This window comes from Labrus mixtus, chromosome 7, assembly GCF_963584025.1.
Source record: "Labrus mixtus chromosome 7, fLabMix1.1, whole genome shotgun sequence".
NCBI lineage: Eukaryota > Metazoa > Chordata > Actinopteri > Labriformes > Labridae > Labrus > Labrus mixtus.
In genome coordinates, this window is record NC_083618.1 from 22,369,603 (window position 1) to 22,385,781 (window position 16,179).

Here is a 16,179-nt window from a genome sequence, read left to right on the forward strand (position 1 = left end):
TGAGAGAGGTTTGTATTTGTGACATATCAGGAATGGATGTATATAAGACGGTATCATCTGCATAGAGTCGAAGGTTAATGGAGATTATTGGTAAATAGTTCTTTTTTTTGCACCAAAACCAATAAGACAAATTATTTGCTTGTGGAAAACAACATGACTGTAAATCAGATTCAGATGTTTTGTCTTGTGTGTGTTTGCTGCTCAGTCCTTGCCTCGTCCTTCACTCTGGTATATTTGGAACAGACTGATAATCGGGCTGATCCTGAAGTGATCCCTACATCAATCCTCAAACCTCTCACACCTGCCAACACCCCCAGGAGGACCTCCTGCTCACATGTGCATGTGTGAAAGAAATGTGTTGCATTAACATTTGATTATATTGCATAAAACATCAGGGACATTGGGGTTGCCTTGAGTTCAGAGTAAATGATGAAGGGAAGCAACGATGGGAAACGTCTAACTGTTAAACTTAAAAACATCAGATGCAGGGCAATGTGTTGTCTTTTTATAGCTTTTACTTTTTAGCTAAATTGATTTATATTTGCATTATTTGTTATTCTAATTGATCTCTTTTAACACCTGTATATTTCATCATACCTCTGTCTTCTCTCAGCTGGGCTCTTAAATCTTTTTTCATCCCCTCTTGCTTTGGTTATAGTACCCTGTACCCTAATATTGTCTTAATTAGGGTGCAGGATGGCTTAGCATGGTATGTTTACATGTACAGAGGATATAGTCCTTGTAAACGGTAAATGGTCTTGAGCTTGTTTAGGTCACACCTACACATTCACACACTGATGGTAGAGGCTGCTGTGTAAATTGACCATCAGAAGTAACTAATCCCATTCATAAACATTCACGTGCCGCCGCTGAAGCAGCAGGAGCAACCTGTCTTGCTCAGGACACATTGGACCTGTAGGAGCTGGGGATGGAACCCGTTAGATCCCAACCGTCCAGTTAGGAGGCCACTGTGGCATGGGTTGGGTTCAAATCTGACCCCTGGCCCCTTGCTGCATGTCGTCACCCACTCTCTCCTCCCAGCATTTCCTGTCTCTGTCATTTTCAGTAAAAAGCAAAAATGTCCCAAACCGTTATCTTAAAAAAAAGAGCATTGTCTTAATTGCTTAGTAGAGTTTTTAAAGATATATACAAATATATATAAATCTATAAATGTTGTTTCAAGTAAGTTGAAAAAAGAACATACAAGAAATACTTTTTCTTTTCAATACCACATATTTAAAGCAATAAAATCTCTGACGTTTTAACCATCAATAGTATCAAAATGTACAGTTTGTTTTTCATGCACTTTAAAGTTGATTTATATTCTTATTTTGACACAGAATGCTGAAGCAGAACCTCTCTCTTAGAAGGGACACAGACTTTATGAGCTTTGCTTCAGGACTCACTTTATATGGCTATAAAAAAAAAAAAGGTAGAGGACATGTTTTTCAGGAAAGTAACTTGACACATTCACTATGAATTATAAATGTGATTTATTAAATGCTGACTGAAGTAAACCCAAATGAGCAGCAGTGATATATTGTGTTATCTCCCCTGTTCTTCCGTCTCATCCAGCATTGATTTGGTCTCAGCTGTCGGCTCAACACAACACAGCAGGGACTTTTCTGGAGGCTCAAGCAGAATTTGATCTCCTCCCAACCAGTCTCCACCCCATCCTGCTGTCCAGGTCTGTAAATCAAACCACATATGATGTAACTATGTTTTATATGTGATCAAAACCGTACATGCAAATAACATTATTATTATGTAGTTAAGGCTATCTAAAAGTTGTTGGTCTTAAACAGGTTTAGGAAATTGGATAAAAATACAAAGTGATAGTCTCGTGATATAAAATCTACCTAAGTCCTTAAGGTACATATATTCATACTGGACCACATTTTGGTTATTTTCTTGTTATCACGGGACTACAATGCTGGATTTCCAGTGATTACAAGTTAATTTGGGCCTTCTTCTCCAGATCTCGATAAAATGAACTTGCTATGATATTGTTAAGATTTAATTTGAAGACGTATTTGTGACATTAAACTTGTATGCAGGTGTTGCAATTTTTTGATAATTAAAGATAAAGATTTACCTTTATTGATCCCCGCAAGGGGAAATTTCAGTTTTTACACTCTGTAGTCATGCAACACACACATAGGCGGAAGTATATATACACACACATGCACACAAACAGGATCCTATGGACATGCACTAATGGAGAGATGTCAGAGTGACGGAGCTGCCCACAGTGGGCGCTCCTGAGCTGATGGTGGGGAGGGGCTTTGGTACCTTGCTCAAGGGCACCTCGGCAATGCTCAGTGATCTGGCACCTCTCCAGCTACCAGACCAACTTCCATATTTGGTCCGCACTGGGACTTGAACCGGTGACCCTCTGGTTCCCAACCCAAGTCCCTACAGACTGAGCTACTGCCGCCCAAACATGTAAATAACTAAATTTTTGGTGTCTGCTTGGAATATCAAGTTTAGGCACCTTGGTATCAAATCATGTATCAATATTGTTGGATTTGAAACTATAACAGTATCTAAGTTTTACGTTCTGTAGTCGTGACGACATATAATAAATTAAACTTTGTGATACACCCTGAAAACTCTACTACACGTTGAATCAAACTTGTTCTTCTTAGTTTTTTTAAACATATATATGTTTTTACAATCTTTTTCAGTGAGCTTTATCTGCATGAATGTGATAATATTTCCAAAGCATAATAACAAGGAATACAATAATAATACTAATTATTATAAATACATGTTTACCTTTTTATCAATTCTACCAATACTATAATACCAATTTTATACACATTCATACCAAGTTTATAAAATTTTTTAATACCAATTTCAATACCAATTTTATGCAATATTTTTATACCAAATGTATAACCAATATTACCAATATTTTCATAGCAATCTCATTTCAAATTGATCTTATACAATATATTGATACCAATTTTATACAATATTTTGATACCACATTCAATAACAATATTACCAATACTTTGTATTAAACTTAAAAAAACTAATGTATTTTAATTATTTTCTTCTACATTCTTATCAGAGTGTTTTAGTTTTGCTTTTTTTTTTTTTTTGGTTATTTTCGTTTTTATATGTGTATATGTGACTGTGTGTACATATGCATATATGTTTAAAAAAAAAAAAGGAAAAAGGTAAATTGTATTTCTGTGATTGGAAGTATCGTTTTGTATTTTTTGTCAATAAAAATATTTTGGAAAAAAAACTAATGTATTACTAATTTTACCGATATTTAATAACACCAATTTATTTTTTATGCCAATTTTAATATCAATATCACCAATACTTTTTTCAGTATTTTTATTATTATACAAATTTTACCTTACCTAACCACAGTTATGACTTACACAAATATATATATGTAAAAAAAACAAAAAAACATATGGTTATTTTAGGTTAGAAGAAACTTATCGCCTTTTTCAGAGTGCTTGGATTTCCTGAGTTCAGCGGTAAGTGTTAGAGCCGATGTGAGTCGGTCAGTGAACGCACCACGCCTGTCTGCTGCTCTCTAGTTACAGTATGGCGGCCGGGACTTGCGGAGGAGGACAACTTCTTCTGGATTCCTTCCACAAAACTGTGGGGAGGCGACGGCTGTAACTCTTAACCCGTCACGGCAAAACACCACCTGAACTGAGATAGACGGCGACTGCGCAAGTTGTGTCTTTTTTTTTTTACCGAGAGATTTCCCCCAGGAGATAATCGGGCTGGAGTGATGCGTGAGGACCCCGCAGTCCAGAAACTGATTTCTCTGCCCTGACTGTCAGTTAGCCGGTTAGCATGCTAACGTCCTCTCGCAGGGCTCTCCGCTGTAGCTAAAAAACAGGCTCGCTTGCTGCTTTTATTTGCTCCAGGAGACAGGGATGGCATTTCGCCTACACTGGGTAAGCGAACCGATTGAGTGGGTGGGGGAGAAAACATTTGAAGACCCGGGCGATAAGTTTGTCAACACTCACTAGCCTAGCCTAGCATCGCTGGTTCAACGCCAGACAACGTTGGCCGAGAGTTAGCGCCTTAGCGAGCTAGCCAATTAGCATTTGAGTTGCACAAGACGACCTGCTAATCCCCCGTTCATCCCGCTGCTGAATGTTTTGGAGCCCTCTAATTCAGAAAAAAAACAGAGGGAACTGAATCGCTTTAGTCGTCAGATATTAATTGGCTGTTTATGTTAAATAACTCAGGGGGGTGTTTGCGTGCTAGGTGTCGTTAGCAGGTGAGCTGTGGAGGGAGTGGTGACGGTGGGCAGCAGCTAGCTCAGGTTCCCTGCATCAGGGCAGCAATGTCAGTCAGACTATGACATTATGTAAATGACAAACACTTCACAAATAGAGGTATTAAAGGTGCGTTAACCTGTCGGGGTGTTTGTTGTTCCCTTGCTGCAGGACAACACCTCAGAGAACCAGGAAAGGGCGCAATAATTTGATTATCTGCTCCCCCTGTTGATATCAGATGGTTTCCTGGAGGGTTAACTAATTCGATAAGTAATACCAATTATTGTCTTGAGCTCTGGCTATCTTTGGAAACTGAATATCTGCCTGACTGGCTTCCCTCACCTGCTTCAGTGCTGGAGTAGTTTGATGGACGTGGGAGGCTGTTTGCCAGACTGTCAGTGCTATACTCAGTCATGTATGTCTTGACACATGGCACCCTGGTCTGTACATTAGTGCCTGCTGTCAGAAGTTAAGTGTCGTTATGTAGCTTTGGTGGACAGTAAGTAAAGGGAATGTTGTGTCTTTTTTATACCTGTTGGTTTGTTTTTTTATTTTCAAACGCAGGAGAGTCTTGTTGAATCAAAGTGGGGACGAGGTGCAGCCTGGGCTGTGGACAGTGGACAATGTTTATCAGTTAGTGCCTAGACGCTTTGAGGACTAACATTTCGGCCTGCACGTAGGCCAGTGATATATTAGACAATTCATTCGGGGATTGGAACATAAAGCTGCCACTCTGGATCAAGAAAACCTCTCCCTCGTGTCCGGTTGGAGTAATACTCTAAAGCCAAAATCAATGCCTTCAGCGCTGGCCGTGTTCGCCTGCCGACCAAACTCGCACCCATTCCAGGAGCGACATGTATACCTGGATGAGCCAGTCAAGATCGGCAGGTCGGTGGCTCGGTGTCGTCCGGCGCAGAACAATGCCACCTTTGACTGCAAGGTGTTGTCCAGGAATCATGCCTTGGTCTGGTTCGATCACAAGACCGGCAAGGTAAGAGAAGACGGTATAATTATTTATAATGTTTTTTTCCCCCTCAGGATCACCTTCCTCTGGACTTCAGATGCATTGGGCATGAGTTGTCCCAACTTTCTTTCTACAAATCTTTCCCTTTTTGATGATAAATCGATATTAAGGAGTTGCAAAACGTGATCTGAATATCTCCAGCAGAAAAAAAACGTTGTGAACTAAACTAGCACCGCTGCCACAAACACACATGCACTTTATTATCTCCCATGGGAAAAACCCTTGAGTGTGGACTCTGAACAGATTCAGTTTGTTTAAGGTTGCGTTCACATCAAGCAAAACTGTGGAGTGTTACTTCCTCAAGGCACGTCTCGTTACATGGAGGGTAATCCCAAATGAGCACAGGAAATGTCTCAAAAACTCGGGGGATTATGGAAGACACGGATGCTGCCCCTCATGCTAGAAAAGTAGACAAAATCAGAAGAAAATAAAGTCTGTATTTATTATAGATGTATGTCCCACACTTGTCAAAAATAGCCTGAAGATGGTCACAAAACCATTTTCCAATTGAGTGCAAACCCTGCTTGTAATTGAGAATTTAAATGGGCTTTAAACCTCTAGTGAGCTTTTGTATTGCTTCCTTTTGGTTCCTTTTTGTTTTAAGAACGTTTTTCACATCATGTCCTATTTTGGTATGTGCTCTCATTCATAAATCATGCTTCCTTCATCTGCATCATTTCATTTCCAATACTAGAAAACTGAAAATACCAAGTTCTCATGTTTGGGAACACTAAAAGCCAAATTTAAAAAGTTCAGCTTTTTTGACAGTTTAAACAGGCTAAATCAAATCATCGAACAGAAAGTAGCAGGATACAGTTTAGAGTTTGAAATCAGCTAATGTTTGACCCATGTGCTTCAGTTTAATTTCTGAGTCAATTGATAATGAAGGTTTTTCTTTACAGTTCCTTTAACGCTATCTAACAAGGATTACTTTTTGTTTTCTTTTGCCTGATTTCCTTTTTTGTTATTCGTTTGACTTTTAGGAAGATTTGAAAGACTAAAACAGAGCTAGAACTCTCCCAAACATTAGCTTGAGGGATAATTTTCCAGAGAGCTGTTCAACTTAGTTCTGGAGTAAACAAAAATCACAGCACACGTTCATTGAGTCGTGTCCCTAGTTCAATCGAGGAGCAGTCCGACCTGAGCCCTCTCAGAGCAAACAACCTGTAATTTCTTTAAAAATCCACAAATCTAAGACCTGAGGCGGACGGCTCAAATCTGTTCTGATCTGTTGTTGTGCAGCTTCGACGTGTCTGTAGAACAGGTTGAACAGGCTGAGACAGCCACGGGATTACCCGGCTATGTAGCATGCAGGGACTTTGAAATACTGTGCGTGCGTGTGTGTGCGTGTGTGCGTGTGTATGTGTGCGCGTGCGTGCGTGTGTGTGTGTGTGTGTGTGAGATAGTGAGTGTGTGTCCACAGTATAAGCTATTTATAATGACACCGGTCGCGTCATCCTTTCCTCTCTCCAGGGATAAATGCGCGCACACACACGGACTTGCTTACATGCACACACTAACATGCACTGATTTATTGACACTTTTGATTCAGCTATTTATTCTGTTGTAATTGTTTAAACAAAGGGGCATTTGTGTTTTTTTATTTACAGCACCGAGCATCAGGAAAAGGCCAGTGTAGCACTGTCAATCAGCTGTCAATAAAATGAACATAAAATCTGCATTTCTGAGTTAACAAAGTTATACATGAGAACTCACCTGTGTTTAATAGTCACTCTATTGAGCCTTATAAGAGAATTTAATTTTGGTAAACTTGAAACACTTTGCAAAGTCTTGTAATCACCATCTCATATTAATTCATTCTCACATTCACATGAAGATTAGGTTAACCTAGGTGCCCTGTGCCCAGTAGGTTTAACCCCTCACAGACCAGGTTTAAGTCTGACTGGACGTCTCCTGTCATCTCTCTACTGTCAGCTAATATCATGAAAATACCCTGATAATAATGATGTAGAGATTATGGTGCACAAGAAATACTTTAAGCATCGTCATTGTGATTTATGTATTTGTAATAGTTTGATAAACACCGAAAATAGTCCCTCAACACCCAAGTGGTGATGGTTCAAATATTTTTCTGGCATGATGGAGGCTCGTAGACTTTTACAACTTTTCCTTATCCCAGAGGGCAATTCGATTTGATTGGGTTGTTTTTATTGCCCTGCACCTTTGTTATTTTGGGTGCATGATTAAGCTCCCCGTGTGCCTCATAAAGTAAGAAAAATGAATCAAACATGTCATGCTACAACTTTTTCCATTGCTTGATTCAAAAGAAAACTCACAAGGTTCGACGAATCTACAAGAAAAGCCTGTCTGATAAAAACATCACCCTTAAATAGAGGCACTTACTGAACTGGTTGCTATGTCAGTAAAATCTGTGTTTCACCTGCGTCTCAACATGCATGTGACAGGGCTACTGGCACAGCTAATATTGAGGCAGGTGTTCAGTTTTTTAAGGTAACTTTTGAACGTGTGTCTTCCTGTTATCAGTGTCGGCGGTACATATGATGTCTCGTGTGAGTCAAAGGCAGAACAAGAGGCCAAGCTTTAATTTTTAAAAGTTTCACTTAACACACCTAAGTCGATTACATATGAATAACAAATCTTTGACACTGCACCTGTTCGTCCCCGTGTCAGAGTTCCCTGTTGAAGTTGAAGTAGGAGGTGGGTTTAGATTAGTTTGAAGAAGGCAAACATTTAAAGCCCAAATTAGTGATCTTTTTTTAGGTTAACTGTCGGAACATAAAGCGGCAAAATCAGCCTGATTGTATTGTTTCCTATTGGAGTGGTGCAGTTTTTTTTCCCCCCGACGCCCAGTTTCTATCCCTATCGCTGGTATAGACGGACGAAGAACGAGGAAGTCGGGGGCTCTTCAAGGCACTGATACTCTCTTTCCTCACTCAACAGAGCTTGTTAGCTTTCTGTACAAAGTGGAGATAACGATGCATGAATACTATCCACATCCATGATTGAAATGTTGTGCTTTGACCTGCGTCAACAACACCGCAAGACGTTTATTGACGAGCCTCTGAGTGTTGTGATTTAAGTCAACAGCTCCTCAATACAGTACAATGCATCACACATCCGCTTGTCCACCTGCAGTCCAAAAGCAGAAGTCACACTGTTTGCAAGGGGAAACTGAAATTCACAGAGCACAGAATAATATATTTGCTGTGCGATCATGCGCGACACGATATGTGTGTTATTTTTTATACTGAATTGTATATCACATAATACAGATATTCCAATGTTATTTTTGTCCAAAATCTTGCAGCCCTGATACAGAAAACAATGCTCAGAAACATAACACCCTGCATTCAAGTTATCAGAATTAGTTCTAGGTATAGAAACGGTAGGTATAGAATAGTTATGGAAACTGTTACAGGACAACTTCTCTTAGTTGCAGATACACGCCCACAGACACACAGAGAGGAATTAAGCACACAGACCTGTTTGCCTAACCAGCACCTCATTACTGTAGGTTCCTCTAAATGGCAGCATGAACACTGACTGTTGGTCACGAGTCTGCAGGTTAGGATAAAAAAAAACTACAGGCAGTTTCACTTTGCTGCAGTATGTTGAAAGAGAGTCTGATGCAAGCTTTCTGTTTCTACCTGAATTTGGAGAACCACTTTACAAGTTGAACTCGGAGGTTAAATATAATTTACTGCCGATATTGATACTTGTTCAACTGCGAGCAGTTTTGACCTCCATCTTGTCTGTTTTTGATTTGTGTGCACTGGAGAAGGGCAGGTGTGATTGGTTGCATCCTGTGATTGATGAACCAATCAGCCAGCTCAGTGATCCAGTAGATTGCTTTATTATTGATGCTTATCATTGTGTAAATCAGAACAAGTTCTACTCCTACTGTAAGCCCCCCTCTCTCACTTCTGAGCGACAGAACGTGAAACCTGCTGTTTTACATCAACCAAGAGTTTGTCCATTTGTTACTTCTTAGACTCTGCTGTAGCTCCTGGAAAGATCATGACATAATGTCTTCTATGTTTGGTCAGTGTGATTGTTTTGCAGGCAGACTGAAATGTGATTAAGGCCGAAGACCTTTAGCACTGAGATGATATGTTGTGTGTGTGTGTACTGTAGCTTGCTGGTGTCCCGGCATCCTGCTGGGGCTGTTGCCTTGACGATGGCTACTGTGAAGGAAGGATGAACTAATCGACATGAGCACAGCTGGTGGGATGAATATCTAAAGGGCTCTCAGAGAAAAAAAAAGTGTGTTCTTATTTAAGAAGCATCCATCATGGGAAGGTTTGCTCGGACACAGCTGCTCCTCTCTCAACCCTGGAGGTCCTGGGACCACAATTTGGGAACCGTGTGTGCTTAAGGAGCCGAGATCCAGCCAATCAAATGCCTTCGGTCCACTCAGAGGATTAATCTGAGAGCTTCTCAGACGGTCAGAGGAGGTGTTAGTGCTTTGTTAATTTAAGTAGCTTACCTCTTCTTGTGTAAGCTTTGGTCTAAAAGACTACACTGTAAAAAAAATATTTCCCATTATAGTTCTTCTAAATTTTATACCACAGCAACCACATGAAAACCTCGCTGACATTTGTTCATGTTCTACAACAAAACAACGACTGTATTACCAGGCTAATGAGCTCAAATGCTGCAGATTTTGGAGCTCTCTTGTTTCCGAAGAAAACTTTCCGAAGTTGCCTTAAGTTCTGCTGCCAAATGTTTGTTGATGCTCCGCTGGAAAAAAGTGCCAAAAGATCAGTGCTCCATATTAATGTGCTAAAAAATACAGTGACCAGCTTTTTGTAAGCTTCAGTAGGAAGAAAATGAGTCGGGGGAATTCCTGAGGTAAGACGTGACGTAAATAAACAATGCGGAAGTAGCGGCCGGAGCAACAGAGTCCGCTACACTGATAATGAGTAGCTATAATGAGAATATTTGCCTTTATATCAAAGCTATGTGTAATCCAATGGAATGACAACATACTGACGATCAGAAAACATAATGGAGCCGTTTAATTACGTGCACGGAGATCGTAGTGGTCGCGGGCAGTCACTGTATATAAACGTCATTCTCTTTCTATTGGCTCAAGTTGAAATCTCCGGTGTATATGCTGCCGCGTTCAGACATCAGCTCACTCGGATTTTCTGCGGGAAAAATACTAGGGGTCCGGCCGGAGAAACTCAGGGTAAACACCACGCGAAAAATGCAGCTGTTTGCGTTCACACATAGCCTAAAGCCCCTCTGGGTAGCCATATCTCCGGAGTTTTTCAGGAGATTTCTGTATGTGTGAAAAGGGTTATACTTTGCACTAGCGTGACTAAAGGTTCCCAGAAGGCTGCTTTCCTACACAAATATCTTCATTAAACTATATCTAACCTTACTTTTCACTATCAACCACCTCTGTTCAAGACCAGCATCTGCTCAGCTCTGATGATTTGTTAGATCTGCTGAAGACAGTGTGTGAGTTTTGTTAACCAGGGAAACCCTTTCTGAAATGCTTTTGGTGTGTTTGGTTGCTAAGGGATGAAATATGCACAGATGTGAAAATGTTTGAACAAGGTAACCTGCGTACTCTGGACCTTTTCTTTGTTTATAATAAAATGCCTATAGAGGATAGACTCGGCCTTAATTGGAGAATCTGGACACAGCAGTATTAACATCCCCATCATTGTTTATGTTGTTTAGCACTCATGAAGGCTGAGATATTTTTCCTGCACTTTTCCCTCTGAGATCAGGGAGAGGCAGTGATGAGTGTTTTTTTTTGTTGAGCAGAAAGACATGCATACAGTGCAGTGAGTAAACAGTCAGCTTTTCCAATGCAATGCATTTCAAAATAAATATGCTGGACTGGGAAAAAATGCTTTAGTCCTAATATTGAGGAAACCAACAGGTGTATTTTAGAAGGCAGATAAAGTGTAGGTTTATCCGATTCAAGGCTACAGTGTTTTGCATATTGCTTCACTGGGACCTTAATGAAATGTCTGTTGTGAAAACAACTTTAACTCTTTATATTTGAGACAGGGCAGCTATATACCGGTAAGTAGCTTTCAGTAACTGTTATTGAACTAACTGGTAATCCAATCAGAAACTTTAACCAGCCGGTCGGTTATCTAATCAGTCTCCTGTGTTCCCCAAGATACGTAACAAATCAAACCAGATTTAGGCTCAGTGGAGATATCCGTAAACCAGCTGCATCATTTAGATCTACCTCATCTTTGATTAATCCATTTAGTGTATGCTCTGAACTTTAACATGTGCCAGCTGACAGGATCAGACCGGGTTCATCCCTCTGGAGGACATTGCTGTGACATATCTCAATCTAATCTTTTTCACTTATGCACTCCTAGAAATGAAACTAAATGACAGTTTTTTGCCTTTACGTGTGTCTTCACAGTATTAACAAATGAGTTGTAAAGAACATACTTGCAGGCGGAAGAGTATGTAGCAGCTTCACCACTTGCGAGACAACTTGCACCGTTCTCTAGCTGGTCGTCTGATATCAATGTCATCACCCCAACTTGTTGCTCCACTGATCTAAAAAAATCTATATCTATCCTGCTGCGTTCTCACATCAGCACAGAAAAAATTCTGGGTAAAGTTGGAGTGAAAAAAATCTGTTTTGTTCACACATGCAGCTCACCGAAAAAATGTGTAGACTTTTGAGGTTTTTTTTGTATGTGTGAAAACACCCAGAACTTCATTGGGTTCAGTGTTTCCCCTAGGTTTACAGCGTTGGGGGGGTAGGGAGAAGCCGACATGCAGACACACCCCCCAATATAATGGTAAGGCAAACACTGGGGTTAATACAGACACTAGGAATGTGTGTGTGAAGTGCACTTAACAGTTAATCGTCATCCCCCTCACTAATTGATACAAGAATGACTAGTTGGTAAAACAAATTATTTATGTTTTGGCTTTCAATGCCGGTCAAATGTTATGCTCAAACTGCAACCCAACTGCCCGCCACTAGCAGGGGCTGTAGCGCCGTTCGGCAGTATTTTGATCCAGAAAATTAAGGTATAATTATTTGTAGGTTTTGTCAGCTTTAACTGGCATATCGACCGGAGCAATGTGGACGTTAAGCTGCAGGGAGGACGCTGCTAACAGTAGCCACATTCGGCAAACCAAATTACACATTTTACCTGCAGACCATTTTGAATAAACTGTGCTAACTTTGGCCTCTTTCTGAGTGCTTTCTTATCTTTCGATGAGTAGGTTTAACGTAAATTTAAATTTCTGTTTAACTGAATAGGAAATTAGCAGAAATGGGACACTATTTTATAACAAGTATTTTTTAAGGTATCCAAGCTACAGCTAGGCTTTAATGTTACAAGAAAATGAAGATTTCTCGTATGTGTTTGAAGAGATGCTAGCATTTTAGCATCTGATTCTGATGAGGTTAAAATGCCTGATTGTCTGGTGGCTTCCTCATACCTGCATCGTCTACTAGCGGGTGTACATACTGGTGCATCAGTGCTGCAGCTATGTGTGATATAATGTGTGAGTTAAATTTGTCTCCTCTTGTTCTGCTTGTTTCCCGCTGGAGGCTTGGATGCCCGATGCAATACCTCACATCAGGATCTGCAACGCCTCTCTGCAGGCCATGGTCGTGTCTGGTCAGCCCTCTGCGGAGGATTTGTAGTTGAGATGTGAAAGGAATGCGGGGGGGGAAACCCAGACTTGAATTAAAGTATGAATGGATGGTTTATAGTCTTATCAACTCGATGCCTCACAGTTTAAACAGGTGTAAATACCAGTCAGCAAGTAGGAGCTTGTCCTCGAGTCCACAGAAGGAATCTCTGCTACCAGGTGAAAACAAACCTGCTCATTTTATAAATGTAGTGTTTTTGTTAAACAGGTCTAATGTTGTTCATTGTCAAAAAATGTTGTTAAGAACATCGGCTACCGTCTGCTTTGAAATGTTTCAGCTTACGATAAAAGCATGTTAAGGCTGGCTGACAGCATCGCCTCTGATCCTAACCACGCTGTGAACACTCAGAATATGAACTGTTACCATCAAACAGGATATACAGGATCCCAAGTTTTAACAAGCTCAGACTATCTTTGTATATTGTCTTTATTTTTTATGTTGCAAATGGAGTTGCTGTGATGCAAGAAAAACTTAAGACCATGTCTCACAATAAAGTTCAATCAAATCAAATCGAAACCACAAACGTTTAAATTCCACTTTTAAGGAGATGAGTGAAATTAGGAATGCATGTCAGCCCAGTAATATCCTATTACAGTTTCATCAGGATAAATTAGATTGGGTTAAATGTTGTTGAAAAATGCAAAAACATTTAGTGCTTCCTATCTTTTAACAGAATCAGACTAATGTTGGCTTTTAAAAAAAAAAAAAATCCTCCCCAGCGATTTCTTTTCGCGGCGTGCAATCCTGAACCTTACAGCCGTGTTTATCTAGTTGCATGGCTATAATCGGCTGCTGTTGATTTAGGAGATTTGGGAACTCGAACGACGATTTGTGCAGCTGTCAGACCTCTGTTTTACAATCTCGGAACAACAAATGTTAATTTTCCAGAATATTTTTAATCACACAAGTGCACATCAGTTGTTGTTTGTGCTGGGTGAAAGATTAAATTATTGCCAGTCTAGTTGTTGAGTTATAATGATAATAAACACACACACACACACACACACATGCGCACGCACACACACACACCCTGCTGTAGGTGAGTCATTGGCTTGCTGTAGGCCTCAGGTGGAGTCAGACTTACTATGAAAAGGGAACAGACTCTCCGCTCCCCAAACCTTTTAGTGTTACTGTGTGACTTCAGGCGCCCCCTAACAGAAAGTCAGCGCTCACTGTCACTCACTGAGAATTAATTAATGGACTTCAGAGCTGCAGGACTACATGGCAATCTGTGTAACATGGCTGTTTATGTATTTTTGTAATTTATTCAGTCCCAATTTTTGGGTTTACTTACTGCGCCTGCTACCACGGCGACCTGAGCTCGGAGAAGCGGAAGTTAATGAATGGATGGATGGATCAAAGTATCACATTTTGACTTTAAAGTCTGACTTTTAATGCCTGATCTGTGATAGGGGATTAGTCCGTCAGGACAGGCTTTCTGTACTGCAGCATTCAGCATCCTCTCACCTTGTCTTGGCATGTGCTGGTACAGCAGTTGGTTTTGGGTAAACACAACTAGAGATTAGTAAGTACACCCAGCATTAGGTGAAGAGCACTGTTGACATCAGAGCAGAGCTGTTGTTTTGGTATCAGTATCACGGCACGTTAATGCATGGCTTCAATCTGAATACCAACACAGCACAGGAACGCTGATGCACACGCTCAGCTCTGTGACTCTCTAAAAATCTGAGTGTGAATGAGAGTGAGTGGGAATGAGACGCTGTTGGCAGGAAAGACACCCTGGCAAACTCTCCTCTGGCGTTGTGCATGCGTGGGCTCAGTGAGAGGATCCAGAGCAGGACACCATGATGGAGCTAAAGAAGAGACAGTGGAAAATATCAGACTGTCTCTGATTCTGATTCTTGGTTTTGCAGCGAGAGACTCTCCCTGTCAGACTGAAGGGGCTGTTATTCGGAGGGCGATTGCTGCACTAAGCTTACCCGACTGCTGAGATTAAACGAAGTATAAGACTGGGCTAAATACAGCTCAATAAGCTGATATTAATCAATTAAACATTTCCTTAATTGACCTCAATACCTGTCTCGAGATCGGAGCAGGACGAGGCTAATATTCAGGATAGAGCTTTAGTGCTCAACTAGGTACAAAGAGAAAGAATTAGAAGAGGAACAAACCTGGATTTTTTTTTTACGCAATGTGTATTAAAGTGCAGAATTCCTACTTGGTGGTTACTTTCAGATGAAACGTTTTACCTGTAGTTTCTGTTTCCTGTTACTATCTAGAAGTTGATACTACAATATCCTGAGCCAGCGGCATGCTTCATAACTTCTTTATAAATGATGTTGGAAGGGTTTATTTTCAGAGTATGCAGGGGTGTTAAAGTCTGCCTACTCTTCACATGTCCGTTACATCACTCGATTGTACACCAGACATTATTTGGAGCTCTGTTTTCTACATATACCTTGTTGGCAGCTTAAACAGGCAAAGCATGCTGTGATCCTCCGGGAAGATTAAAATACCAACCACAGCTGACACAGTTTCTAATCCTGAAACAATGCAAGGAAAGCAAAGTATTAGCAGTTTGCGTTAGCGAGAATAAACTCCAGTCGGCAGGTGAACCTGTTCGTCCTACTGTCTGGTGAAGCAACTCGTCCTGAGTCTTCAGATTTTCAACACTTCCTTAGAGGAGAGCGAGGATGCTGTTTACACCAACGACCTCCATGAGCTCGCTGTAAAAAACACCAGAACACATGATGCTAAACCCAGACACATGGCTCATACATTCAGGCTGAGGGATTAAATTAGAGCCAATAACACCTCCATATGGTGCAAATAGTTACACCTTAATTACATCTTTTGTTTACATTTCCTCCTTTCTTTGAACGACAGAGAGTAAAGCACAAGTATTAAACTGTAAGAGCACTTACAGTCATACGTGCCATTTAATAATTATGAAGTGTTTACGTCTGAAATGACGCTGCGCTGTACTTAGTAATTGATTGATCTTGTTGGCATCAGGATTGTTTCTATTAAATGTCTATAATGGTATAAAGAGTTCTTCAAGTTCATGTGGATCAAAGATTTGCTTCCTAAGCAGCTCAACATGAGAACTGGACGGGATGCTTCATGACCACAGTCTCATGTTTGAGAATAATTTTAAATAAAACCACACCAAATAGAAAATGCTGAATGTAAGCTCCTTGGTACTTCAACTCATAAATAGATATTAATGAATTTTCTTAAAGCTTGTGTAAGGAGTTTTTAGTTGATTATGAAACAGTCTTAAATGTCGGTGCCTC

General features: G+C 40.5%; 1 protein-coding gene across 9 annotated transcripts in view; it reads left to right on the forward strand.

Moving 5' to 3' along the window:
- The first annotated feature begins 3,574 nt into the window (after positions 1–3,574).
- The window catches only part of slmapa (sarcolemma associated protein a), a 66,574-nt gene continuing 53,969 nt past the window's right edge, over positions 3,575–16,179 (forward strand). For 4 of the 9 annotated variants that reach the window (XM_061041787.1, XM_061041788.1, XM_061041785.1 and 1 more), the window contains exon 1: positions 3,575–5,250. In XM_061041787.1, coding sequence (XP_060897770.1) covers positions 5,053–5,250 — 198 coding nt within the window. In that variant the 5' untranslated portion in view covers positions 3,575–5,052. The remainder of the gene's footprint in view (positions 5,251–16,179) is intronic. The other 5 variants (XM_061041784.1, XM_061041781.1, XM_061041786.1 and 2 more) reach the window with 2 other exon arrangements.